Genomic DNA, 27,603 nt, shown 5'->3' with positions numbered 1-27,603 from the left:
AGAGTAACTGAAGGTTAAATGCTGCTAATATGTCCTGTTTTAATCCAGGCACTCCACCTCCGCCTCCGCTGCGTCTCAGCTACCATCGCTCTGGCAGCAACGACCCTAGAGCCAGAGTGGGGGCGAGCTGGAACAAACCATTTTGGGAGGGGGAAGGGGTTATCTATACTTTTGTTGTTAAAATGTTCCGTCTCAACCAAGTACTGTATGCTTTTTATATTTTTAGTAGTGTGTCACACAAACAGCAAATATTGTCCAAAAAAAGTAAGAAATCTTTGGGGGTGCTTTGATTCATTTTGGGGGTGCTGAAGCACCCCCAAAAATGGGCTAAAATCGCCCCTGGCAGATAGAGACAAAATACTGTTACTGTTAATCTGACTGTCTTCAGGTTTTACACGCTTACATATACACGCAGTTACTGTCCCTGCATTTAGAAAGGCAGAGGCGTCACGGTGTGATTATTTTACGTGTAGTTGTTTTTTTTCCTGTGTAATAATATTCAACATTGCTGTCAATACATTTTTCAAAAATGCCTCTCTGTGCAAAATGGGTTCAAAAACATGAACAGCTGTGGGATACTGTTTGTCCGTGATTTGAACCGGGGGAACAAATTACGGCAGGATCAGCCTGATATTATTTGTATCCCGCTGTAACTTTACTGCATAAAGAGCTAACATCTCCAAAATGTCAGGAGTAGTTAGTCATTACAACAAGTGTTTGTGAACTAAAAATCAAGAATGTGGGATCCTGTTTGTCCGTGATTTGGAGAGCCCAGCGCTGCTCCCGACGCAGGGAAAACCAATTCTGCAGGGGAGACCTTGGCACTTGTGCAGGTGAAGCCAAAGGGAAGATATGCTTCATTATATTTTCTAGTCTTTGGCTTAGAATGAAGTTGGTTTGGAAACATATTTGGCGATGCTTCATCTCCTGCTTTGCGTTTGTGTGGGAGCCCTGTGCTAGCAGTGTCCAAGCGTCCCCCCCTTTTCATACCGCGCCCCCCCTGCAATGGGGGGGGGGGCCACACTTTGGGAAGGTCTGGTGTATATAAACTTAATAAAAAACAGCTTTACTTAATCATTTTAATTCTAACAGTTCACATAGTTTGTGAATGAATTCCAATGGGTCTACAAAAATGAGTTTGAGGAACTGGTACTTACTAGACATGGAAACCTTGTACATTTTTTTAGCTTGACATCCTGTTATTTGAAAGTACACAAACAGAAAAGGGAGGGCTAACGACTGAACTACCCCTTTAAAAGAGGTCAACCATGTACACTACTCTTTTTTGAGTGCATTCCTGTCTGTCTCAACATGTTTGTTTCACTTGTGCTGCTATGGCTCTTCATTTGGATCGCCATCCTTCATCTCAAATCCCGGAGGCCCAAGAACTTTCCACCAGGACCTCTTAACGTGCCCCTACTGGGCAGCATTTTTCACCTGAGCCTAGAGAACCCCTTGAAAGATTTTGAGAAGGTAATAAAAATGCTGTTTGTTGAATTGTGTTGTTTTAAATGACCTAAAGTTTTATCATTTTAAGAAAGGAAAAATGGGCCATTCTCAGTACTGATCTTACCTTTTTTAAGGTGATTGCCTCATATGTTGTTGGTATAAAACTGACTCTCTGCACACTTGGCATTTACCCAGCCAATACTGCAAGTCACTGGACAGATTGCACCTTACCTTCTTGATAAGTCAATATTTGCCAACAGAGTTTTTCTGTATGTGTGAAGGGGGGTTATCTTTATGTTTCTTTATATAAAATAATAAAAGAGCAGTATACGCTTCAAAAAATCAATTATTTTATTGAGTATAATTTGTCAGTATAGCTTTACTAAACATTTCAGTGCTGGATAGTTATAACAAAAACCGATAATATGCCACAAGCTGTGTCTAGCAGGATGCGTACACAGGGTCCTATTTTCAGGTCATAGTAAAACAATATTAAGGACATAAATTACATTTAACTGAATTTAATTAAACACGAGAATCCTTTTTTCATAGCTGCTTTAGACCATATAAAATGTTAATTCCTCTGGTCTGTACTTCCCTACATGGCAAATATGTTTAAAGCCCCTTCAAAATGTAATATTCATCTGAGGGTGTGATGCATGGATTTCAAACATGTCATTTTGTTTCCTCCCAGCTGAGGAAGTCTTATGGAGATGTCTACAGTATTTTCCTGGGGCGCGAACCAGCTGTGGTCATCAATGGTGTAAAGGCCATGAAGGAGGCTATGGTGACCAAGGCTGCTGATTTTGCTGGACGACCTCAAGGCTTGTTCATTAATGAGATCAGTGATGGGAAAGGTAGAATTTACATCATATGTTATATGAGGTATAATGGAATAATAGTAAAATCATCTTTATCAGAAATTCTAGTTGCGATTCAGAGTCAAATTTACGTTTTGGTGGGTGTTTTGTTGCTGCTTCTCCAGTGCCCCTGTCGTGACTTCTGCATGCATCAAAACAAGCGAAACAGACTAACAGTGGTTTGTGTTTCCTACCTGGGAAAGTTGATATTGCTGAAGTTTTACTGACTTTAAACTACACTGTCAGGATCAATTGTTCACTTAATTTTTAGGCCAAGAGGTTGCAGAGCTTTGGAACAGGGAAGATTCTTGAGTTCTTTCTTCTTTACATTGCTCAACCTGTTGTAGGAGTCATTATGGCAGATTATGGCTCTAAGTGGAAGGAACAGCGTCGCTTTGCTTTGATGACTTTGAGGAACTTTGGTCTGGGAAAGAATTCAATGGAGGAGAGAATTCATGACGAGATCAAACACATCATCAGTACCCTGGAAAAGAACATTGGTATGTTCATCGATGGGTTCACGCAACAATTTTGCACGGTGCTGTCGGTTGCAGAATATTTGTTTGTACTCTCGTACAGTGCTGTCTTGTTTCATTGTGTCTCTTACAGGTAAAACAATGAGCCCTAAGGTTATGTTTCATAATGCAGCCTCCAACATCATCTGCCAGGTTCTGTTTGCTAGACGCTACGAGTATGATGACGAGTTAATCAAACTGTTTGTTGAAATCTTTACCGAGGTTTCAAAGATAGTCAATGGACTGTGGGCCACGGTGAGTAAAACTGACAGCAACGCTATCGAGGCAAAGCGTTTACACTTTGCTAACAGGTCTGTGAGACTGCTTGGACCAACATGGCCGCAGTCTTCAGCTCAGTCTACAACTGAAGGTGAAACGTCTTCAAGATCAAAATCCACTGTGGAATCACTGCTATATTCTTATTGTTTAGAAGTCAGAATGGACTTTGTATTGACTTTTTGACTGTCCATCCAACATAGTTTTGCCAGTCAAATAAAAATGTTAAAAGTTATCTTCAGCAATACGTCTTCTTCCACCCATTTTGTTTTTTGGTTGTTTTTCTGTAGCTGTATGATGCTTTTCCTATAATACGTAACCTGCCACTGCCCTTCCAAAAGGCCTTTAAGAAAATGGAGGTAATGTTGAAGATCATTCTTACCACATGTTTGTACAATAAAGATAAAAACATACGCATGCACACTGTCAGTGAAAAACGAAAAGTACGAATTAAGAATTGCATGTTTTAGATTTATAAGAATCTTTCACGTCGCATGGTGAGTGAGCACAAAGAGACCAGAGTTCCTGGAGAGCCACGAGACTTTATTGACTGCTACCTGGATGAACTGGAGAAGGTGTGTGAGCGTGAAAAGGAAAGCAATAAATAAATACAAATTCTCAGTATTTACTCAGTATCATGTTACACAAGTATAACACTCATACGCTTATATGTATGATATGATACATTTTTGTCTTGCTTGAATGTTTCTTACAATTATCACTCTCTGCATTTTTAGAGAGTTGATGAAGAGTCTTCATTTTCAGAAGAAGAGCTCATTATTTACTCCCTGAATCTTCACTTTGCTGGGACTGACACCACCTCTAACACGCTTCTTACTGGTTTTCTTTACCTGATGAACTATCCACACATACAAGGTAATACAACTCCCCCCGTACTAATTTATAATTTGATCAAGAAAAATTCAACTTGCTGGCATATTTATAGTAAAATATTACACTACTTTTAAATTTGTAGTGTTTTATTTACATTATCTGTCCAGTAGATATTAGTTTGTGCACACAAGATGTTTTTGTATGCTAGACTAAAACAAAACAATTGATTTTCATCCAAGATTTTGCTTTTTACTGTGAACAAAAAGAGTCCCTGCCAGAGCTGTGCTTTCACAATCATTTAAAAATACGCAACAATTCCCATGTTAGAACCTAATAAGGTATTCTTAAAATAGCTGGAAATGGTCTTTAAGCTTGTCAAATCAAAGTTGGTTGAAAATATAGTCAGTATAGTTAGACTAGTTCATCTTTAGTCCATAGACAAGTCAGGAACGTGTTTTGCCAGTTTTTAGACCTCACTTAAGTAGAGGCAGTGTAGAAACATATGAATTTGTCCACTTCATGTTAGTGTGTTGAAAAACAATGCAGAATTACAGTAAATGAAAAGCACCCATTATTAATAACTTGTTTAATCCTATGTTTAGTGCATCATTCACTTGTGACATCTCTTTAAATAGCATTAACTGTTGTTTGTTATGTAACATTTGTGTTTGATTTTCTTTGCAACACATTGTATGATGCAACATCTCCCACAGAACGATGTAAGCACGAGATAGACCGAGTGTTAGACGGGAAGGACCACGTCAGTTTTGAAGACAGACACAATATGCCCTACGTGCAGGTACAAATCATACAACATATGTCTGGTCATATGTTTACTCATATTTTACAATGAAGACAAGAGGACCCAAACGCAGGGTATTGCAGACTGAACATTACGACTGGTTATGTCGCTCTAGCATTGTCATGATCGAGCCAGCATTTTGAGTTTTCATTTATGTTGATGGTTTGTGTTTAAGTTCATTTAGTTATAAGCTGCTAAGTTTCCCAGTTATGGTTCATTGTTTATTAGTGATGTGTCGGTCGCGAATGAAATGGCTCTTAGAGCCTGGTCTTTGAAGTGAACGACGCGAGCCTTGTTTTTTTTCTTTCCTTTCTCTCACCCTCTCTCGCACTTTTTTTCCGCTTCACTCCGCACGCGAGCCTTGTGCTTTGCGCTGGGCAGAGGGGGGAGGGGCGGTAGTTGCACTCACAGTAGCACAGGAACAGAGCGGGAGGGAAATAGAGAGAAAGAGAGCCAGGGACAACAACGTCACATTAGAAAGGTATAGTGATCATCCACAACTATTTTCAGTTGCGGATGATAAAGGATTCAGAAAGTTTATTCATGCGGGCCCATATGACAGAGAATATGCATGTTCTTTTTGTTTTCATATTTTAATTTATATTTAATTGTGTTGTGGTTTGCAGTGTTTTGTGTTGTTTCACTTTAAATTTGTTTAAAAGGAAAAAGCTGAAAATTTAAATAGTTAAAAGTTGAAATGTAAATAGTTGTTTTTTGTATTATATGATTTATTTATTACATTTTATGTGGAGTGAATAAATAAACGTATATTTACGGTGGCTCCTAGAGACAAAGCACGTACAAACTCCAAAACGCGTACAAACTCAGAAGCATGTACAAACTCCAAAACATGTGAAAACTCAGAAGCACGTACAAACTCAGAAGCACGTAAAAACTCCAAAACATGTACAAAACACAACAGAAGTGCTCCAGGATGCTAGGGGCAGTGCTGAGCTTTTGTTACCTAGTGGCTACACAAGCCAAGAAGTACCAACGACCGGATTTGGTGTGTGGTAGCAACAGGTAAATGAACATTTTTTTAATTATTTGAATATATATGAGTGCTTGTGTATAAATACACAAACAATACACATATGCTTTCAATTGTGTAATTTAAGTGATCTAGGTAGCTCTGATTTGGAAGGTCAGTTAACGCTAGCAATGTGTTTTGGAGTTTGTACGTGCTTTGTCTCTAGGGGCCACCGTATATATTTATATGTAAACATATAAATAAATCCATGTTTGTTTAACATGAGTAATTTCTTTTGTGCATAATTTTATATTGTTGTTGATAATAAATTAATTAAAGCAACAACACAACCTGAAGAGCCGGTTGGGAGCCGAAAGAGCCGGCTCTTTATAGTGAGCCGAGCGGAAAGAGCCGGTTCTCCTAAAAGAGCCGGAATTCCCATCCATCCGTCCATCTTCATCCGCTTTATCCGAGGCCGGTCGCGGGGCAGCAGCCTAAGCAGAGAAGCCTAGACCTCCCTCTCCCCAGCCACCTCCTTCAGCTTATCCGGGGAACACCAAATGCTCCCAGGTCAGCCGAGAGATATAATCTCTCCAGCGTGTCCTGGGTCTGCCACGGGCCTCCTCGGTGGGACATGCCCGAACACCTCACCCAGGAGGCGCCCAGGAGGCATCCTTGTCAGATGCCCGAACCACCTCAACTGGCTCCTTTCGATGTGGAGGAGCAGCGGCTCTACTCTGAGCCCCTCCCACATGGCCGAACTTCTCACCCTATCTCTAAGGGAGAGGCCAGCCACCCTTCGGAGGAAGCTCATTTCTGCCGCTTCTATCCGCGATCTCGTTCTTTCGGTCACTACCACAGCTTGTGGCCATAGGTGAGGGTAGGGACATAGATCGACCGGTAAATTGAGAGCTTAAGCTTTTACACTCAGCTCCCTCTTCACCACGACGGACCGGTGCAGCGTCCGCATCACTGCAGCCGCAGCACCAATCCGTCTGTCGATCTCCGGCTCCCTTCTCCCATCACTGCAAACAAGACCCCGAGATACTTGAACTCCTCCACTTGGGGCAGGAACTCATCCCCGACCTGGAGTGGGCACTCCACCCTTTTCCGGCTGAGAACCATGGCCTCAGATTTGGAGGTGCTGATCCTCATTCCCGCTGCTTCACACTCGGCTGCGAACTGTTCCAGTGCGAGCTGGAGGCCCTCACCTGATGAAGCCAACAGAACCACATCATCCGCAAAAAAGCAGAGATGAGATTCTGAGGCCACCAAGTGAAAGCCCTCCGCCACTTGGCTGCGCCTAGAAATCCTGTCCATAAAAATTATGAACAGAACCGGTGACATAGGGCAGCCTGGCAGAGCCCATCACCCACCGAACGAGTCCGACTTATTGCCGGCAATGCGAACCAAACTCTTGCAACGGTTGTATAGGGATCGAATGGCCCGTAGCAATGGGCCAGACACCCCATACTCCCGCAACACCTCCCACAGGACACCCCGAGGGACACGGTCGAATGCCTTCTCCAAGTCCACAAAACACATGTAGACTGGTTGGGCAAACTCCCATGCACCCTCAAGTATCCTTGAGAGGATAAAGAGCTGGTCCAGTGTTCCGCGACCAGGACGAAAACCGCATTGTTCCTCCTGTATCCGAGGTTCGACTAACGGACGAACTCTCCTTTCCAGCACCCTGGCATAGACTTTCCCAGGGAGGCTGAGGAGTGTGATCCCCTGTAGTTGGAACACACCTCCGGTCTCCCCTCTTAAAGATGGGGACCACCACCCGGTCTGCCAGTCCAGGGTACTGCCCCTGATCTCCACGCAACATTGTAGGGCGTGTCAACCAGGACAGCCCTACAACATCCAGAGCCTTCAGGAAGTCGGGGCGGACCTCATCAACACCAGGGCTCTGCCACCAAGGAGTTGTTTAACTGCCTCAGTGACCTCGCCCCGAAATTGGCGGGTCAATCCCTCATCCCCAAACTCTGCTTCCTCCTCGGAAGACGTGTCAGTGGGATTAAGGAGGTCCTCGAAGTATTCCTTCCACCGCCTGACAATTTTCTCAGTCGACGTCAGCAGCGCTCCGCCAGCACTATACACAGTGCAGGTAGAGCACCGCTTTCCCCTCCTGAGACGCCTGATGGTTTGCCAGAATCTCTTCGAGGCAGTCCGAAAGTCTTTTTCCATGGCCTCTCCCAACTCCTCCCACACCCGAGTTTTTGCTTCAGCCACTGCCCGAGCCGCATTCCGCTTGGCCTGTCGATACCTGTCGGCTGCCTCCGGAGTCCCACAGGCTAACCAAGCCCGATAGGACTCCTTCTTCAGCTTGGTGGCTCCCTTCACCTCTGGTGTCCACCATTTGGTTCGGGGATTACCACCACGGCAGGCACCAACCACCTTGCGGCCGCAGCTCAATGCAGCAGCTTCGGCGATGGAGACGCTGAACATGGTCCATTCGGACTCAATGTCCCCAGTCTCCCTCGGAATGCTGTTGAAGCTCTGCCGGAGGTGTGAGTTGAAGATCTCGCAGACTGGGGCCTCTGATGGAATTCCCATCACTATTGTTTATTAGATTCTGTGGGCTCAAATTGTTGTCATAAATATTTTTTAACCTTGTAAACCAAAATATCTGAAAATCTTTTGTTTACGCATCTATAGAGGAGAATTTGTGTGTGTGTAAAAAAGATTTACACAAGTTACAATTTTTTTTGTTAAGGTCTGCTTACAGATACAAAACAAAAAACTACGTGTAAAACTCTGCGTTCAGGTTCCCTGGCTGTGTGTGAGTTTCAACTTACGAGTACAAATTTTGACCCAATTTTTCTTCCTTTCAGCTGATTGTTCAATGTCATGTCAATCGCAAATTTAACAATCCAATCAGAGAACAGATGGGTTTGGCTGTCAGAGGGATGCTTGGCTAGGTCCCTTAACTTTCGGAAGCTGTTGAAAGGATAAAGTTGTGATATACCAGTGGTCAGAAATACCATTATTACTTTAGTATTACTTTAACACAAAGTCAGGGCTGACTCGGGACCATTGCTGTGAGTCACACTGCACAGCATAAAGGCCCTTTCACAACAGACGCACCATGCGCTGCACTCACCGCTAAGAGAGAAGGATCCAAAGCTGGCCGCAGTGCTCTGTCGTTTTTTTTGCGGCAGCTCTACGTGTACTAGATGCGCCTGCTCCTTGTCGTTTTAAAGTATGTATCTCTCTGACTTTATATCCTCTACAAGAGTTTGTGTTGTATTATCTTCAAATGTTCAATAAAAACATGTATTGCTCATTCACAATGAAGAAAGCTTTGTAACTATCCCGACTAGTGAAAAGTGTGTCATTTCCACAACACTGCTTTCCCCCCGAGGTCCACAGAGCCGTTGAAAAGGCTCTGGAGGTCCCTGTGTAAGCACGTAAACCTGCGACAAAAATCCACCGAACTCAGACACGCACAGACTGTTTTCTTTCGTGGTGATGAAGGAAAACGCTGGCACGTGAAAGGGCATTTACCCTTCCAGGACCTGAAGCTCAGTAAACCACCCCTCTGACAGCCAAACCCATCTGTTCTCTGATTGGATTGTTAAATTTGTGATTGACATGACATTGAACAATCAGCTGAAAGGAAGAAAAATTGGGTCAAAATTTGTACTTGTAAGCTGAAACTCTCACACAGCCAGGGAACCTGAATGCAGAGTTTTACCCGTAGTTTTTTGCTTTGTATCTGTAAAAAAAAATTGTAACTTCTGTGAATATTTTCTACAAACACAAATCTTTTTTACACACACACAAATAATCATCTGTAGATGCACAAACATAAAATTTTCAGATATTTTGGTTTACAAGGTTACAAAATTCAGTTCACAACTACGTATTTGATTTACAAGTACAAAATATTTATGACCACAATTTGAGCCCATAAGATTCCTCTTGCGTCTTTGCCCCCTGTGTTGAACTCTCCTTTGCCCTTCATGTGTTTCAATGATATCTTTGTCTCCCGTCTCCTCCATGTTTCCCCCCTGTGACCTGTACCATCTGTCATGCCCCCCCACCCACCCTCCTGAGCCATTACGTTCTGTTTGTTATGTCCATGTCTCATCCGATCAGATGTCCAATCGTCTGCTATGCTGCTGCGTTTATGCCATGTTTCAGGTTTTTCATGTTTCCATTCCAGGTCTTCTCGTTAAGGTTTCTTCATGCCAGGTTTCCATGTTCATGTTCCAGGTTTTTTATGCCTAGCCTTAGTTCACCCAGTTTAGGTTATTACGCCTTTACCCAGTTGTTTTGAACTGTTTAACCAGTCTTAAATAAACCGCTCGCTTTCTGTTAAGATTAAGTTTTGTTTTTCGCGTGTCAGCACTTGGGTCCTCCTTCTCAGTCCACGCAGTCTGCTCCCTTGACAGTGCTTGGCACGCTTTTTAATATTTTTGTGGGCGTGGAGATGTTTTTCAAAATGAAAAGTAACCCCATTGAAAACAAAACAAAAAGAGAAGCATTTATGTGTTAACTAGGGGTGCAACAATACACAAAATTCACTGTTCGGTTCGGTTCGACACTTGGATGTCATGGTTCGATATTTTTTCCATACAAAAAAAATGTTCATGCCTTTTTTAATTTGCAATTTATTAAAATTCTTTTAACTCAAAAGTACAGTTTTTAAATTAAATGTTGCTGAAACAACAAAATAATCTTCTTCCTCCTAGTGTTATTTCTGCTTTGCGGGGCCCACTTTTCTGCAAAGCCGCCTCCATTCGGTACGATCAAGGGCGTCGTTCAGGTTGGCGCCGATCTTCTTCATGTCATCTCTAATTTGGTCCATCCATCGCCTTTTTGGTCTGCCCCTTGGTCGCCGGCCTTGGGGGCTGAGTCGCATTGCTGTTCTTGCCACCAATTTTTCGTCACTTCTGACCACGTGCCCAGCAGTTGTGCTCCTTGCATCTTCTCCGTAATTGGTGCGATGCCCAGCCGCTTTCGGATGTCGATGTTTGTGACGTGGTCCCATTGTGTCAGGCCCAGGCACCATCGCAGCATCCGCATTTCCATTGTTTGAAGGGCTTGTTCGTGCTTTGCAGTGGCCGGCCAACACTCTGATCCGTAAATGGCCACAGGGCGCACTACGGTCTTGTAGATCTTCGACTTGAGGCGGTCAGCCATTCGTCGGTCGCACAGGACACCAGTGACTTGGTGCCACTTCATCCAGGCCGCACTTCTGGCAGGATGTCACCGTCGTTGCTGATCATCGATCCGAGGTACTTGAAGTGAGATACCTTCGCCAGGTCTTCTCCATCGACACTGATGATGCTGTCAGTTTGGGGGCCAGTATTCAGTTATTTTGGTGTTCAACCTCAGCCCGTACTCACTCAGGCGTGTCTTCCATTGCTGTGTTTGGCGTTGCAGCTCCATTCGAGATTCATCTGCGAGGAAGACATCGTCAGGATAGAGGAGTGTCCAAGGGTGGGGAGCTCTTCTTCCCAAGGGCGCTGCCTGCCGCATCGTATATCTGACTGGCGATGTTATCCCAGACGGTGTCTACTGGTCCACTGGGGTCCACGCCCAAGTGCCCAAGTGCATCCACTAGCTGGCTTTTGCGCTCGTGAAGGCGCTACCATTTAGTTTTCTCTACTGAAGGGATCGGTGGTCGTCGTTGCTGGCCAAGGTTGGGTCGTAGGTCCATCACAAGTAGCTGATGCTGAGGGCCGATGTTTGTTGACGGGATGACCTTCACGTTGGTGACCAGGTTCAGATGGGGTCTTCGGATTAGCCAGTAGTCGATTTGGGTTCCTGCTGCCACTAGAATACGTAATGAGGTGCGCTGGCCTCTTTCTGAAGAAAGTTGATGGGTTTAGATTTTATTATTGTTATTTGTATTAAGAAATATTTAACCATATATGCTTAGAGGTGTATAACCGATTGTGTAGTGATAGGATGTGTGATCCTTAATAGTCTGCAAAGACTTTGTGTGCATTCCAGAGTGTTCTGGCATTCACACCCACAACCTGGGAGGATGGGAGAGATCGTACCTTCTCTTATTGTTTTGTGGTAGGATAAACGTATCTATGTCAGTTTTACTCTAAGTGCCTTTTGTTTAGATGAACTGCTGGACTTCCAGACCAGCAGGTTTAGGGAAGTCTCTATGGGGTCACACTCTGACCCCACACACACACACACACACACACACTTACAAAACGCACAGGCAAGGTACTCTTTGTGTGTATGTATACGTCATATGTTAATGAACCTATGCATATTCATGTGACCAAAATAAAAGAGCAGTGTACGGGGGAGCGGACGAGAGAAACTGGGGTCAAGCGAAGGAACGGCATTTGTCCAGTTCTCTCCCGTGCACGAGAAACATAAAGAACTTTGCCTACTCGTGTCTTGCTTTGCTGTGTAATTACATTGTCTTCAATGTTCCAGCGAATAGGTTTAAGCTACAAACCTACCAAAAGTGTTGGCCACGGCGAGATCGTTTGCCTCTGCGTAGTCCACAACACGGCATCCATCGTCATTTCGGGTCCCGAATCCTTGGCCGCCATGGAATCGCACATATCCGTCTCATATCAGTGTCGATCTTAAGTGACATAAGACGATCCGATATGCGGGTCACTTCAACCACACTGTCCCGGAGCTTCTGGCTCACCGCTATGCCCACTCCGTTCTGAGCCCGATTGCCATTGTAGAAGAGCTTGAATCCTTCTTCAATGCCCCTTCCCTTTGCCCCTTTCCATTTCGTTTCTTGAATGCACGCGATGTCGATGTGGCGGTTCTTGAGAGTGTCGGCTAGTTCGCGGCTTCATTCGCTTAATGTACCTATGTTCATAGTACTGAGACATAGTAACTGGACTAGCTTCTGTGGCCTGCCTTGTCCACTGGCAGGTAGCCCTCGTCCTCTTCTCACGTCGTTTGGGCGAGGACGACACGCATCGCTTCTGGGAGACCCCTTAGTATTTGTTTCCAAATTTTGGGTTGGCATTGCATTTGGCGCGACTGAAGACTACGTTGACCGGCGCGTCGCTCCCCCTGACGTCAATGACCCACACTGTTGGCCAGCTTCTCAATGGGTTGTTGTTCCCAGCTGGCACCACGAGGAGGTGGTGATGGGGTTTTGCCAGCCTGAAATAACAATATAATAATAATAAAAAAAAATCTATCTGATCGAGAAATCACTCATATGTGAAAAAGAGAGTTTACTACAGAGAAATGTCTCTTTCCAAAATAAAAGCTATACTATACCCTTCTTCTGGGTATATTCTCAGCAGCATATTAAACATATCAGGCCCCATAAAATGAACCACTCTCTGATGGACCTCCCCTCACACTCATTTCTGGAGTGCTAGCAGGTAGGTAGGTTTTCTACAACAGAAAAGGGTCGCATGTCGACAGCAATAAAAGTTGTAATTGCCCTGTCTATTTCTTTTGCCCTCTTATAATCATGTGTTAACGGCTGACTAAATGACTCGGGTAGAGTTTGTAGCATGCGTGCTTGTTGTTGTTTTTGTCTGCTTCCACTTGTCTTTGCACTAGGGTGATGTCAGTGTAAATGTGCAGCCATATTCGTTGTGTTCCCACTGATGTAATTGAGCATTGCGTGGCACATCTGACATACTGTTGTACTTTTGTCCATGATGCGCTTACCATCAGGGTCATACTTCACATGAAAACCAAAATAGATCCAAACGCCAGATCTGAATGATGGTGGAGGAGGTTAAATTTCGGGTAGCGTTGAGGCAGTTGCCATGTTGCAACGAACTTAACTTCTGTCTCGCTAGCTTGAGTGAATGCATATGGGCGGTGCCCAGTGGATTTGCGCTCAACAATGTAGCTTAGGCAGAGTAGTCAAATGCAGATCCACTGAGCTCTCAACACAGACAGCATCATCAGAAGAAAAGTTGATAAAATAAATGAAAAATTTTGTATTGTTCACTACATGTGCGTACCGAACCGAAAGTATCGAACAGTTCAATACAGATACATGTATTGTTGCACCCCTAGTGTTGACATTGCGCAACTTTCAAGGATAGAAGACATATACTAAAAACAGAGACAAGAAGACTCACATTAAACATGAAGATGAAGACAAATGCCTTGCAATGGACCTTATGCTTCTCACCTTATAACATCTGGGAGATGCTTCGGACAAAGTTTGCTTTGTCATTGATTGAAGCCATTGATTTGGATAGCTGTTGTAATCATTCATTCATTACAATCTCTTTATAGGGAGAAACTAGATAACTGCTAGTACTAGTTATCTAGCACTAGTGAGCCTGCACTGTTTGTCTTTTGCTCTATACTACATAAAACATGTCTTCATCCAGGCAGTGATTCATGAAGTACAGAGGGTTGCCAACACTGTTCCTCTCAGTGTCTTCCACCGCACCACCAGGGACACAGAGCTCATGGGATATTCCATTCCCAGGGTAAGAGGCAACCGGCTATATAGGTTTTAGGAATAGAGGCAATGAAGAGTTTCCTTAATGGGTTTTATTCTTTTGGTGTTTTCTCAGGGTACAGTAATTATCCAGAATCTGACCTCAGTGCTTAACGAGGAAGGACAGTGGAAATTCCCTCATGAATTCAACCCAGAAAACTTCCTAAATGATCAAGGAGAGTTTGTTAAACCAGAGGCGTTCATGCCTTTCTCTGCAGGTACATGAGCATAGACAAATCTTACTTGGAGTAGCAGCAGAGACAGTGGTGATCAAATATCTGTTCTACATGGTACTGAGACCTTTTTTTAATGTCTCAGGTCCTCGGGTGTGTCTCGGAGAGGGTCTGGCTCGTATGGAGCTCTTCCTTATCATGGTGACTCTCCTGAGGAGATTTAAGTTCATCTGGCCCGAGGACGCAGGAGAACCAGACTTCACTCCAGTCTATGGGATCACCTTAACTCCCAAACCTTTTAGCATGAAGATCCAACTCAGGACACCACAATGAGATAGTGTGGAGACGCTGTAGCTCAGTGACTCAGATAAAAATAGAGTCATACTTAGAATTGAATGAAAATAAATTTCTGCTGCCTTAAAGTCAACAGTCACAAAAGTAAAATATACATAAATTGGGTGAATGCACCTATCCCAACATAGTGTTTGATCCTTAATTAGTCTCTAAACTATGTATTAGGCACTGCTACTAATCAATCAATAACAGATTTTCCCAAGTACTGCAGGATCTACACTGAGGCAATGCTTTGTGTGATTTGGAGCTATATAAAAAAAACCTGACCAACAGTCGTCCAACATCTAATTTGGAAAAAAAAAAAGATGTGTGGATGTGAAACACACCCATCATTGTGTTAATAAAGAGTGTTTTCTCTCATAGAAGTGAAACAATAAATCCATTACAACCCAGATTTGTGTGTGTTGTTTTACACACTCACTGTTACGCAGACTCTCTTTTTGAGGTCATCTTTTGTGACAGTTAATTTTAGTTATTGGTTGTTCTGTCAGGGATCTGGGTCTGAGTGACCTAGAGTCCCTGAACAGTTGTGGACTTATTATATTATATGTGTGTGTTCTGCACTGCTGCTGTTCCTGTGCTCCATGTTTGTGTATTGGCAGGTGTGTGTGTGTGTGTGTGTGTGTGTGTGTGTGTGGGGTCGTGAGAGGCACCTTCAGGCCTGGTGGGTGTGGCCCTGCCAGCTGACCGATCACACCCAAGGATCTTCACACACACTTGGCGCTGATCAAGCCTCTTCGGAGGAGCTACAAAGCAGTGTGGCTGAGAGCTCCTTGACCCTGGATCGTTGAGTGAGTACCCGTCAGTGTTTCCAGCTAATCAATGAGTGCTAGTCTGTTGCTTTGTAGTTGTGTGTTAACGGCTGCCTCTGTGGATTTTCCAGCAGGAGTGCAGGAACGGGAGAGCAGCGAGCACAAGTTTCACGGGAGCGGAGACACAGCACAGGAGTTGGAAACGCACAGGGATTTATTGTTGTGTACTATTTACTTCAGTGTAAATAAACGCACTGCATTCATCGCACAGAGTTCTGCATTTTGGGTCCCCCTTCCCCACACACCCCTGGTCTGCCATGCAGGCCATAACATTTTCAGCAGATCTCCCTGGTTTTCAGACATTAAACCAGCCAACCAACCATTAAACACCTGTATAGTCTTTACATCAGCCTAAATTACAGATCTTTTGATGGTAAGAAACACTTTAACTTAAAATGGGTCAACAGACCATTTTTCATTTCATCATTTCACAGAAATTATTATAAATACAAATTTAAAAAAAACATCATTATATAGTTTTTACACTTTTTACACTTGATTCTCCTGAGACTATTACCTATGTTATTCTGTTCCCTCCCAGACCGTGCAATATTATCCAAGAGTAGGGATGGGTATTGATAAGAGTTTAACGATTCCGATTCCATTTTCGATTCTGTTTAACGATTCGATTCTTTATCGATTCTCTTATCGATTCTTGTTTTTAAAAAGGAGAACACTAAGGTCGATTAGCTTAGAACTGTTTTATATCTCCTCTTTGAACAAGATAGAAATTTAGGAGTAACATGGCCTTACAAACCCAACAGTGAGATCTTAAGAGATCCAGCCTATGGCTCTTCAATGGGGTGTCACAGGGTCCCCGGGGAAAATTGTAAACGTAAAATAATAAAATAAATATTCTTCTGTAGCAATAACAAAGTATAACATAAATTATTCTGTAGCAATTACGCAAGAATATCCAGTAATGTCCCTGCCTACAATTAAACACATTCACTTACCATCTGCTGTGGCAAATGGCTGCAAGGTTTTGACCACAAACTAGTCACTGCTCGGTGACATGCGGGCCTGAAAAGAGACGCTACCGGTAGACTGCAGCGACAACTGCCAGCGAGCGCCAGCCAGACTCTGTCTCTCTCATCATGGTCACCTAAATGCACAGTAATGGCAGGTTTTGTAATAAAGCAGATCGCGCTAACATAATATGCACTGTTAGTTGATTATTTACCTGCCGCATTAACGGGAGAGGACGTGCAAACGTTACCGCTGCTGCTGGGTTGAGATTCACGAGTCCGGAGCGGAATTAAAGACATTCATTTAAGTTCATCGCGTGTTTTGTGAGCAAATGCTTTTGCATATTCGTAGTGTTTCCTCCCTTAATGAAATATCTACTTTGCAAGTATTGCAAGTTGCCCTGTTGTCATCCGTTCTCGTAAAGTATAAACAAACTTTTAAGCGTTTGAGCCGCTTAGGCGCCGTGTTTCCTGCCAGGTACGCTCCGACGCTCCGCAACGTGGTGACGTCATTCGGGGCGACTGGAATCGATAAGGGAATCGTTTGCAAAAATGGCAAACAATTCCAAGGACTTATTGAATATTTGTTTTCATCCCCCCATCATATGCTGCTACTCCCTTTATTCTATTGCACAATACTTTGTCACTTTCTAGAACCGCCTGCACTGATAGTTAAGTTATTTATTCACCAGGATATAGTTATATATATTACTTTGTTAGAGTTATCCAATACTATGTCTTGCACTATCCTACTGTATATTACTGTACATTATTCTTATTGTATATATTGTATATCTTATATCTATTTCATCTGTTCCTCTGTCTCTCCTGCTGCTTTGAGCATGTACATGACAAACGAATTTCCCTCGGGATAAATAAAGTTGTTCTTATTCTTATTCTTATATAATAATAATAATAACTTTTGATTGTAGTTATAAACGCTGTTTCTTATTTTGTATTTTGACATTTTTATGGGCTCATATTTCATTTTCTTACCTTAAACATGGATTAAAGATTTTTCAGAATTACTTAATAAAACTCACATAATAACCTGATTTATTGTAGTACATACATATTTCATTATCTTTACATGTTTAAATACTATTTATTCAACATGTTTGTCCTTAAAAATGAAAATTATGTAGAGTTAAATCTACAACGTGTATTTTAATTTACTGTCTTGTAAAAATACAGAAATACTCTAAATATTAATTACAGAAAGCTTCTGTATTTTTATGTGATGGTATCCATCCGTCTATTTTCTACAGCTCATCCGGGTTCAGGTTGTGGGGGCGGAGTCACACAAAGAAGCCCAGACATCCTCTGCCTATATAATGAGACATTTACAGTTTTACCAGGTCTAACTAATCACAAATAGCTTGGGGAAAAAATGGATCCCACTGATACGACCGTCTCAGGCGTACATCACGCCCACCCACATAATATGCAAACCTTTGATTTCCGAGGAGCAGCCAATCAAAGGCAAGTGGGTGGAGCTGCTCCAAGTACCAGTACAACATTTTTAAAAAGATGTTTTGAAATGCAGTATTTTTTCCAATATTGTGAATCATGCAAAGCCAAGAATAAATATCTGAAGTTGTGAAAACAGTCCTCTTTAAATAAGTGGGCTAATGCAGGCATCCATCTTTTTTCTTTTTTTTACTTTTGTCAGTTAAACATTAAAACAAAAAGTACAATTTTAAATATTTGCATTTCTATATATTAAATTAAAAGTGGTCATAGGTACCATTATGTTCTGTGGTAACAGTGATAGCAGACACTTGTTTGCCTATGATGGCACGGACGTGCGTCGAACAACCCGATTCAGTGCCTCTGCAGGCCCCACGACTGTGCAAAGGTTGTCTGTGTTTGTACAGTAAAGGCTGTATAAAGGCCCGATGAAAGAGAATACATTGAATATTCATCAGAAACAGCATCACCATCTGTTGCTCTGATATTGTTGTTGGTATTGTTGCTTCTCCTGCTGCTTTTTCCAGCACCCTATTGCTGGCCTAGAGAGGGTAAATATTCATATCTTTTCTAATATTTTAAATATAAAAAACAATTCTACAATTTTTTTAATATATGCATTCATTGATGTACACACTGATAGGTTTATCTGAGATTCCTGCATCTTTAATTGTGTCCTGGTGTTAGTTTTTGTTTTCCTTTCTCTCTAATAATAAAATATTAAGCTGCATACAGTTTAATAAGGAAAATGAATTTCATACCCTATTTTTATAAAACATGCCACTTTATCTCCCCAGCTGGCTGAACGCTACGGTAACATCTACAGCCTTTTTATTGGTCCCAGGCCTGCGGTTGTTATCACTGGGCTGCATGGCTTAAAGGAGGCCCTGGTCCACAAAGCTGCTGACTTCTCTGGCAGACCACAACACTTAATGTACAATCACGCTGCACAAGTGAAAGGTACGATAGCTTTCTGTGACTTTCTGTCTTTTTATGCAGCCCCCGCAGGCGTGTTTCATCTCGATTTGGCATTATCCAATAATGCCAAATCGATTTTTACACCAGATCATCTTCCTGATATAGCTCCCAAGGGATTTGTGTCTTTTCCTAGAACTGAACTGCATAACTTTTGCTTGTAAGGCAAATGTGTAAACCACTAAACTATGAAAATGTAACTGCTGTGGTTCTCCGTTTGCTATTTTAATGCAGAAGTAAAGGAGTAAGAGCACAATGACAGCCTCAGGTCTCAGAGTTGAAGATAACAGTGACCACTGGAAATGTAATGCAGACATATTAGTCTGCATGTGATTGGAGTGCAAGATTAAAATAAACTAAGTGGGAATGCCTTCTCTGGTAACATGAATGTGATGTAAATACTGTGTAACAAAGTAAATGCTGAATGTCAAAACTCCTTACACTGGCACCATCTGGTGGTAGCAGTGAGAACAACAGGTGAGGTGCTCGTAATTACTGAAACATAATTAAAGGAATAAAACGTTTCCGTTTTTGCATGTAGCTCACGCTCCAGGAGTGGTTTTAGCAGATTACAGTTCTGGTTGGAGCACAGACGCTTCGGCCTGATGACCCTGAGAAACTTTGGTCTGAGGAAACAGTCCATGGAGCAGAGGATTCTCGGAGAAATACAGCACGCTGTGAAGCTTCTGCAGGAAAGTGTTGGCGTGCTTTTCTCCAGCAGAGAGTAACTAATTGTTTTTGTTGTTCTATCTGTGACTCTGTTTTTAATGATGTTTGTGTCTAAAAACATCTGTTCACATTGTTTCTCCAGGTAGGACCACAGACCCTCAGCTGCTGTTCCACACTGGAGACTCAAACATCATCTGCCAAGTTCTGTTTGCTGAGCGGTTTAGCTACGAGGATGAGTTCATCAAGTTTTCTGTTTGCCTTTTTCACGAGACATTCAAATTAATCAACAGACGCTGGGGCACGGTGAGCTGCTTTCATAATGATGCCTCTGAATATCATGCCGTCACTAATATTATGCAGAATAAATACAATCTGCAATCAAGGTCACACCATAACAAGACCTTCAGTAAAATTACATTTCATCACTTTTTTCATCCGTACAGATTTATGAGTGCATTCCTGTGGTGCGCACCTTCCCGCTGCCTTTCCAGAAAGCTTTCAAGTATTTCAGGGCATGTTTTGGAAAGTTTTGATTTGCAAAAGTTTTGCAAATAATCCTTATTTTATGTTTCAATGCAGAGACAATAGCAAAGCTGTCATATGTTTGATGATGTACTCCTGTAGAAGTGAAGGAGCTGACAGGTGAAACCTCTTCAACAGCTCCTTAGATAAACATGATCAATAATCATGTATAACCACTAAAAAATTGAATATTCTCATTCAAACCAGGAAAAATTTTCATATTAAAAATGAAAATTGAAATGTTGAGGTGACCACATGTGACCACATTGAGGCCCATTTGAATGAGACACAAATGACACAAGCACTGAGTGTTAGCTTTCCTTATATTTTCAAACATTTCCCCCAAAAGCAAAAAAGGCAGCAAAACTCTGTTGTGTTCTCACTGAACATAGTATGATGTAACACAGGATCAACAAACAGCACCTGCAGTATTAACTGTGACTCAGTTTTATCCATGTGTTTAAAAACATCCATGTCAGCGTGACACACGGTGCAGTCATCGAAACAGCTCATCAAAGCTTTTTTCCTGTTAGATCGCCCATGAAAGAGATTTAGAGACGCTGACAGAGAACAAAAAGAGCAGAGTTCCCGGTAAACCACGTCATTTATAGATTGCTACCTGGATGAACTGGACAAGGTGTGTGTTTGTGTGTGTGTGTTTGCGTGTGTGCTGTCTCCTGCTCAGACATTTCAGTGTAAACAACTGATTAAAAAAAACACTGACGCACTCGTTTCCTCTCGTCTGTTCGTCAAGAGAGGAAACGATGGCTCGCCGTTTTCTGAAGACCAGCTTTCACTATGCCGGAACCGACATACCTGCAAGCACCATGCTTGTTGCAATCCTCTACCTGATGAATTATCCCGAGGTGCAGGGTATGCTTTTTATACAGTGTGTCGTTTAGCCAAGGATTAGCTGCATGTTTGATGCTCTGTGACCTGCAAAACTAACAACATCTTAATAATAATAAATAATATTAATAATACATTTTATACATTTTTACAGAGCAAACAATACAGGGAATAAACACAATAATTAAAAAAAGTTTAAGAGCATGGAGAAGTTATATAGAGTAGGCTATCGTGAGCAGGTGGGTTTTGAGGGTGGACTTAAAAAGAGGGAATTAAGTGATGTTTCTGAGGGGGGGGGGGATTCCAAAGTCGAGGGACAGAGCGATTAAAAGCCCCGCCCCCCATGGTGAAAAGAAGACGAAAGGAAGGAACAGAAAGAAAAAGAGAAGAAGAGGATCTGAGGCACCAGGATGGGATGAAGATCTGCACCAAATCAGAGAGGTATGGTGGGGAGAGGGAATGAATAGCCTTAAATATATAAAGGAATATTTTAAAAGTAATGCAAAGTTTAACCAGGAGCCAGTAAAGCTGCTTCAGGATAGGGGTGATGTGGTGGGTAGAGGGAGTCCTAGTGATAATACGAGCAGCAGAGTTCTAATCCTGCAGGGATGATGGAATAAGTGTGAGTTTGGGGTATCCCGCTTGGTAAACATGGTAAAAAGCTATATAGCTCGTTACCATGTGTTAAATTTCTCCAAGTGTTAAATTTCTTCAAGTGTTAAATTTCTTCAAATACAAGTTAAATATTCATAATTTGTCTATAAAAGCTTTTCAGTATGTATACAACATAAATACATGTATGGGTACTGCCTCATAGATGAGCAGAAGTTACACTGTAAACGTTCAGTACTGTTCTTTATCGATAAAACAATCGTGGTGAACAGTGTCCAAAAATAGCTACAAAGACCTGCACCTGCAAGGATTCGCTGTGTACCGGCTGATATGAAAACCAGATTTACAAAATATGTAGATGATAAGGAGAATCAGCACCTCCAAATCCGAGGCCATGGTCCTCAGCCGGAAAGGAGTGGAGTGCCCACTCTGGGTCAGGAATGAGTTCCTGCGTGGAGTGGAGGAGTTTAAGTATCTCAGCGTTTTGTTGAGTGACGGGAGAAGGGAGCCGGACGTTGACAGACGGATTGGTGACGTGGACGCTGTGCTGGTCCATTGTGGTGAAGAGAGAGCTGAGTGTAAAAGCAAAGTATTCAGTTTACCGGTTAATCTACGTCCCCACCCTCACCTACAGTTTGAGCTGTGGGTGGTGACTGAAAACGAGAACAAGATCGCAGATACAAGCGGCGGAAATGAGCTTCCTCTGAAGGGTTTCTGGCCTCTTCCTTAGAGATGGGGACTCGGAATAGAGCTGCTCCTCCACATCGAAAGGAGCCAGTTGAGGTGTTTCGGGCATCTGATAAGGATGCCTCCTGGGTGAGGTGTTCCGGGCATGTCCCACCGGGAGGAGGCCCCGGGCAGACCCAGGACACGCTGGAGAGACTATATCTCTCGGCTGGCCTGGGAACCCCTTGGTGTTCCCCCGGACAAGCTGGAGGGGTTGGCTGAGGAGAGGGAGGTCTGGGCTTCTCTGTTTATGCTGCTGCCCCCACGACCCTGCCCCGGATAAGCTGAAGAAGATGGATGGATGGATGTACACCACCAACATAGCATTCAAATGCAAAGCAAGGAGATCTGCTCATTAACTAACCTCCTTTAACTGACCTTTAATTAGTATTTTGAGGCTATAACAGACGTCAGTCAGCCAGGACGAGGTGCAGCTATTAGCGTCTTTGGAATTCAATTCAATTCAATTTTATTTATATAGCGCCAAATCACAACAAAAGTTGCCTCAAGGCGCTTCATAACCACAGAATTGTGGTTGTATACACGCCTTAATGATAACTGTGTTTCTCAGAGCGTTGTCAGCAGGAAATAGACATAGCTCTGGATGGGAAGGATCAAGCCAGTTTTGAAGACACCAGATGCCCTGTGTGCAGGTAGATTCAACTTTATTCTTTTTTTAGAGAGACTATTAACCCGTCATTGCTTTAAAGTCACCAAGAAGACAAACAGGCACAATAAACTTAGCCTGAATATTTACATAGTCTGAAATAATGTGTTATAAAAGGATGCTGATGTTTCTTTGATGTGGTAACAACGTAGTGTGATATTTGTCATGCAGGCTGTTATTCACGAGGTCCAGAGGATGGCTAACACTGTTCCCCTCAGCATTTTTCACCGCACTACTAAAGACACTCAGTTAATGGGATACTCGATACCCAAGCTACATATCAAAGAAATAGAAACAATTTGCTTGAATAAAACATTTGACAAAATGTTACTGCTGTGCTAAATAGCTGAGAGAAAAGTGAGGGCAGTAGTTATCGTCTTTACAATAAAGTATATTTACAGCATTGGAAAATGTATGAAAGCATATGTGAGGTGATGAAGGCCATTTTTGTGGTCTTTAGGGAACCACCATCATCCCTGACCTGTCATCGGTGCTTTTTGAGGAGGGGCAGTGGAAATCTCACTGTGAATTTGACCCTGAAAACTTCCTCAGTGTCAGTGGAGAGTTTGTTAGACCAGAAGCCTTCGTCTTTTCTCTGCTGGTGCACAAAAGATCTCAAATGGTCTCTCTGGTTCTTACTAACCACCAGAAAATTACAAGCTACCCTTCATTATCCTTCAGTTTCACAAAATACTACGTGTGGGGTTTTTTTGCGAGGTTGTTGGTGTGAAGTTGAAATAAACAATAACTATTAGTCTTTGAGCATTAACAAATTTATCCTGTACATCCTCAACAAGAAAGACGGACGTGGTCACTAAGATGTCATCGACTGGTTTGTAGACTCTGCACTTTTTGTTTTTTGACCTTTGACCTGTGACTGACCAGTTAATGAATCCGTTCTTTATTCTACAAACTCAGATACAAAACAAAAGATAAAACTACCATTTATATGTGGACAGGAGGATGGCGTGCTCAATAGTTATCCATAAACTGTATGTGTGAAACCCATACACATGTAACAACTCCTAAGTTTAGCAGAAAGCTGTTGACTCCAGCCGTGTCAGCACAGTTTCTGATACTTTTGTGTAGGCTTCATATTTCTGCCCTGGACATTACTGCTTGGTCAGCATTATTGTTTAAAGGTAAATGATTGGCTCCTCAGGCGAGCCTGCGCGTGCTTCCTCATTAGTCAAACGGGAATCTGCAGGTGAACTGCTAATATTTTTTTGTGTACTTTTGAAAATTTGGCCTGATTTTGGAACTTAAAGACAGTAGGACTTAATCCCTGAGGCTAATCTGCAGTGATGGATATGTGACACAAGTCACCATTAGTTTGTGATTCACTCAGATCATTAAAACATAGGTCTGTTGCTGTGGTTTTACTGTACAAGCGTTACATGTGTACTTAATAATGACACAAAGATATTTAAGATATGCTCACAAATGAATCAATTCTGTCTTTTCTGGCTGACATAAAGGCACGCTGCACGCTGTTCACTTTCACCAGCAGCCTTTTGATGGTAGGACAGCGCTGTATTATGGAAGCTTTTGTGTGGATGCTGTATTGTTTGACCGGGCGGGAGGCCGGGGTGGGGGGCGGGATTATGCATGTGTGTGTGTGTGTGTGTGTGTGTGCTGACATGGACCTTCTGTGATGGCTTTCAGTTGGATGGATGATGTGGTACCGAGGACAGTGAGAGGAGAGTGGAAGAGAAAAACAGGGTGAAGGAAGATTTTAAAAACACACATTAAACAAACGAAGCACGCGGTGAGACGCACGGGCGCACGGCTGACTGAGATGGACTCGAAGACACTGAGACAAACTTGGGATTATCAGTAAGGGATCATCAGAAGAGGAGTTTCTCAAACATGGACTAGTCTGGAAACGTGCACATATATAGACAAACACACACTCACCCTCATACATTCACACACTCTGTTCCCTCGTGAGAGGCCTTGGAAGCGGACAGGTGCCATTATGCAGGAGTCTCCAGGTGCGGTTGGTGTGGATGGCAGCTACACTAGTAATGTTCCAGCCTTTCTAACTAAGCTGTGGACCCTGGTTGAGGACCCAGACACCAACCACCTTATCTGCTGGAGTGCCGTGAGTCACATTTACTTTAGTATTACTGGATACTACGTAATATTAATTTGTAGTACAGTAGATATAAGAAGTGAATATGGCACAGGTTGTCTATGAGAGACTGACCAGCTTGTTAAAGCTCCAGGGAAATTGTTGAAGCTGATGTTGCAGCTTTAACAGTACAAAAAATCCTACATGTCTTTATTGTACTGTTGCAAGATCTTTATTTGGTGGTGACTTACAGTGTTTCAGTATCAAGGCTTTGTTATTGGCTCGTTTAGCTTGTTAAGCAGTTGCATTTCTGATACTGATTCTATGGAACAAGTAACTCCATCCATGAACTAAAGCTTTGAACGGTATCGTAAAGTAAATATTTCAGTTCATCTGAAATAGTAACAAAAATCTATTTGTGTAGTGTGAAGGCATCAAGTATGATCACAAATCCAGCACAGAGGTTCTGTCATGTGTTCTCGAGAACACCGCTGTGCATGTAAAGCTCACTGCTCATCCATGTTTGAGTTATTTTAACAAATGCTACACACCTGAAGCGTTACACGCTTTGAAGGGTGTAACGTTTAGTTACAGTAAAGTATAGTAGATTGTAGTAGTATTATTAATGCTTTCCTTTCCGAAAATTATAGTATGATATGAATGTAGTTATAAGGTCAGTGAAACTAATGACAATTACTGAGCACATCATTAAAAATGAATTAAATAAAAAATAAATTCTGCTACTTTCAGTCTTTGTGCCTTGGTGATAATTTAATGTTAAGTTGAAATCTTCTGTGTGCGTGTAAAAACATTTCAGATCATTTTCCCTAAATGAAAAATCCAAAGTATAAAAGCATGGTCAGGTAAAGGTCCTTGTGTTCCCTTTCTAAGTGCTGTGCAGGTGTAATGTTTTCTTGCAGATGCATTGATATGTTTAGATCCTCGAGGTTGCAAACACACTGTCGAAATCCACAAGATACATTTGTGGCACATAAAGTATATTTTAAATTCTCTTTAGTCTGTTTTTTATGCCTGAAATATCTCGAAGACTGAAGTATTAGTTTTCTTTTTCTTTTTTTTTCTATGGATGAAAACGAATTTTAAAAAAATGATGTCATAACAGAAAAGCTCCATTGTATTAGATTTAGCAATGAGCTCGTTTTGGTGCTGTTCTTGGACAGGTGCATACCCTCTATACTTTCAATGAACATCATCATCGTCACCATCAGCTCATTGCAATCTAAACTGGACCAATATTTTCTGCACAAAATACCCAAAGAAGACTAAAATCAGGCGTTTGAAAGCCCTAAAACGTGACCAAGAGGTCCTTAACAATGATGCCAACAAAGTGACGTGATTTTGTTTATAATGTATCAAAGAAATTAACTAAATTTAAACAAAATAAAAAGGTTCATTGTTATAAAAGCTACAATTTAAACGTTTAACATTTAGTAAAAGCATTAATTTGATATAACCCAAAAATATTAAGTCAGTAAGATTCAGTTAAAGTATCTGAGCTAAATTCATTTACATGGATTAAATATCTAATGACGATATTGTTACATTTTCACAGAGAAAGTTGCCTATTTACTCAATATCTGGTTCACAATTTTTCAAACAACAACTTACAGCGACTTAAAAAGTCAAATTCAAGTTTGAAATGGTGCCAGAGGTCTTTAAAACATGAACTGTCATTTTGTTTCCTTACACTTTTATTCTGATCGGCTCATTTTAAAGTATTTATATGCTACAGCTAACTTGCATTATGTCTACAGATTAAAATGTATTAACACCAAGTCAATTTTGAATGATCAAAATATTAACATGTTTATTCAGTATAACCGGACAATTGTGTCAGAAATTATTTTGCAGAAATACTTTTTTGATTCTGTTCTCTCAGCCTTCAACAATTCATTGTAAGAAGAGTCAAAGACATCAAACATGTAACCGAGTTCCTCATTAGATGGAATAAATGTCTGTTTGCATCTACAGTCTTAATCAAAGAAAACTACAACAGTAACTCCCTTTCAGTTGTTACATGATCCAGAACTAAATAAAGTCGACATAATTTGGTGACTGTAATGCAAAACAACAATCATTAAACAGCCTCTGAAAACACTCCTGAAAGGAGCAGGAGGGAAATGTTGGACTGATGCTGTGGTTCAAATGCAGCAGGCAGAGTAACAGTGATTAACTGTCAATTCTTTACTGTCCTGATAAAATGTAACTCAGTTCTACAAATTTATACTTGCTCATAATAAAAAAATACAATAGAAACACCAATTCTAACCGTATAAAATGATCCTCAGAGTAATGTTTTGTGTGCAAGGTGGGTGCAATAGAGTGACAGCACCACGTTACAGGAATGTGTTCTTATGGAGGTTCATATAGTTTGTGAACAGTTCTGTTAAACGATTTCTCAGCTACTCAGTGAAAATGGGAGGAAAGCATGACTGACAGAGGGAGAGAGTGTGCATGAGTGAATTTTACCTCTGATAATCTGAAAATCTGATCTCGCAATATGGAGAAAAAGTGGGTCAAATTCTGTTGTTATTCATTTTCATGTTCACCGTCACATGCAGCATCCATATAACGTCGATT

At 41.9% G+C, this 27,603-nt stretch overlaps 2 protein-coding genes and 1 pseudogene across 5 annotated transcripts in view; all 3 read left to right on the top strand.

Moving 5' to 3' along the window:
- LOC116319546 (cytochrome P450 2D15-like) overlaps window positions 1-15,052 on the top strand; it is a 28,977-nt gene extending 13,925 nt beyond the window's left edge. The window contains exons 1-11 of one of the 4 annotated variants that reach the window (XM_039614562.1): window positions 1,262-1,473; window positions 2,144-2,306; window positions 2,657-2,809; window positions 2,919-3,079; window positions 3,391-3,459; window positions 3,571-3,675; window positions 3,838-3,976; window positions 4,648-4,733; window positions 14,019-14,120; window positions 14,208-14,349; window positions 14,450-15,052. In XM_039614562.1, the coding sequence (XP_039470496.1) occupies window positions 1,312-1,473; window positions 2,144-2,306; window positions 2,657-2,809; window positions 2,919-3,079; window positions 3,391-3,459; window positions 3,571-3,675; window positions 3,838-3,976; window positions 4,648-4,733; window positions 14,019-14,120; window positions 14,208-14,349; window positions 14,450-14,637 (1,470 nt within the window). In that variant the 5' untranslated portion in view covers window positions 1,262-1,311 and the 3' untranslated portion in view covers window positions 14,638-15,052. Of the gene's footprint in view, window positions 1-1,259; window positions 1,474-2,143; window positions 2,307-2,580; window positions 2,810-2,918; window positions 3,080-3,390; window positions 3,460-3,570; window positions 3,676-3,837; window positions 3,977-4,647; window positions 4,734-14,018; window positions 14,121-14,207; window positions 14,350-14,449 lie in introns of those variants that run through there. The other 3 variants (XM_039614563.1, XM_039614564.1, XM_031738921.2) reach the window with 3 other exon arrangements.
- Window positions 15,053-18,232: 3,180 nt separating this feature from the next.
- LOC116319545 lies at window positions 18,233-23,658 on the top strand (annotated as a pseudogene).
- hsf4 (heat shock transcription factor 4) overlaps window positions 22,828-27,603 on the top strand; it is a 23,606-nt gene continuing 18,830 nt past the window's right edge. Inside the window, exons 1-2 of the mRNA XM_039614567.1 lie at window positions 22,828-22,914; window positions 24,594-25,032. Coding sequence (XP_039470501.1) covers window positions 24,907-25,032 — 126 coding nt within the window. The 5' untranslated portion in view covers window positions 22,828-22,914; window positions 24,594-24,906. The remainder of the gene's footprint in view (window positions 22,915-24,593; window positions 25,033-27,603) is intronic.

The sequence above is a fragment of the Oreochromis aureus genome, linkage group 7, assembly GCF_013358895.1.
Source record: "Oreochromis aureus strain Israel breed Guangdong linkage group 7, ZZ_aureus, whole genome shotgun sequence".
NCBI classification, from domain to species: Eukaryota; Metazoa; Chordata; class Actinopteri; order Cichliformes; family Cichlidae; genus Oreochromis; species Oreochromis aureus.
This window is presented reverse-complemented; position numbering and strand designations above follow the sequence as displayed.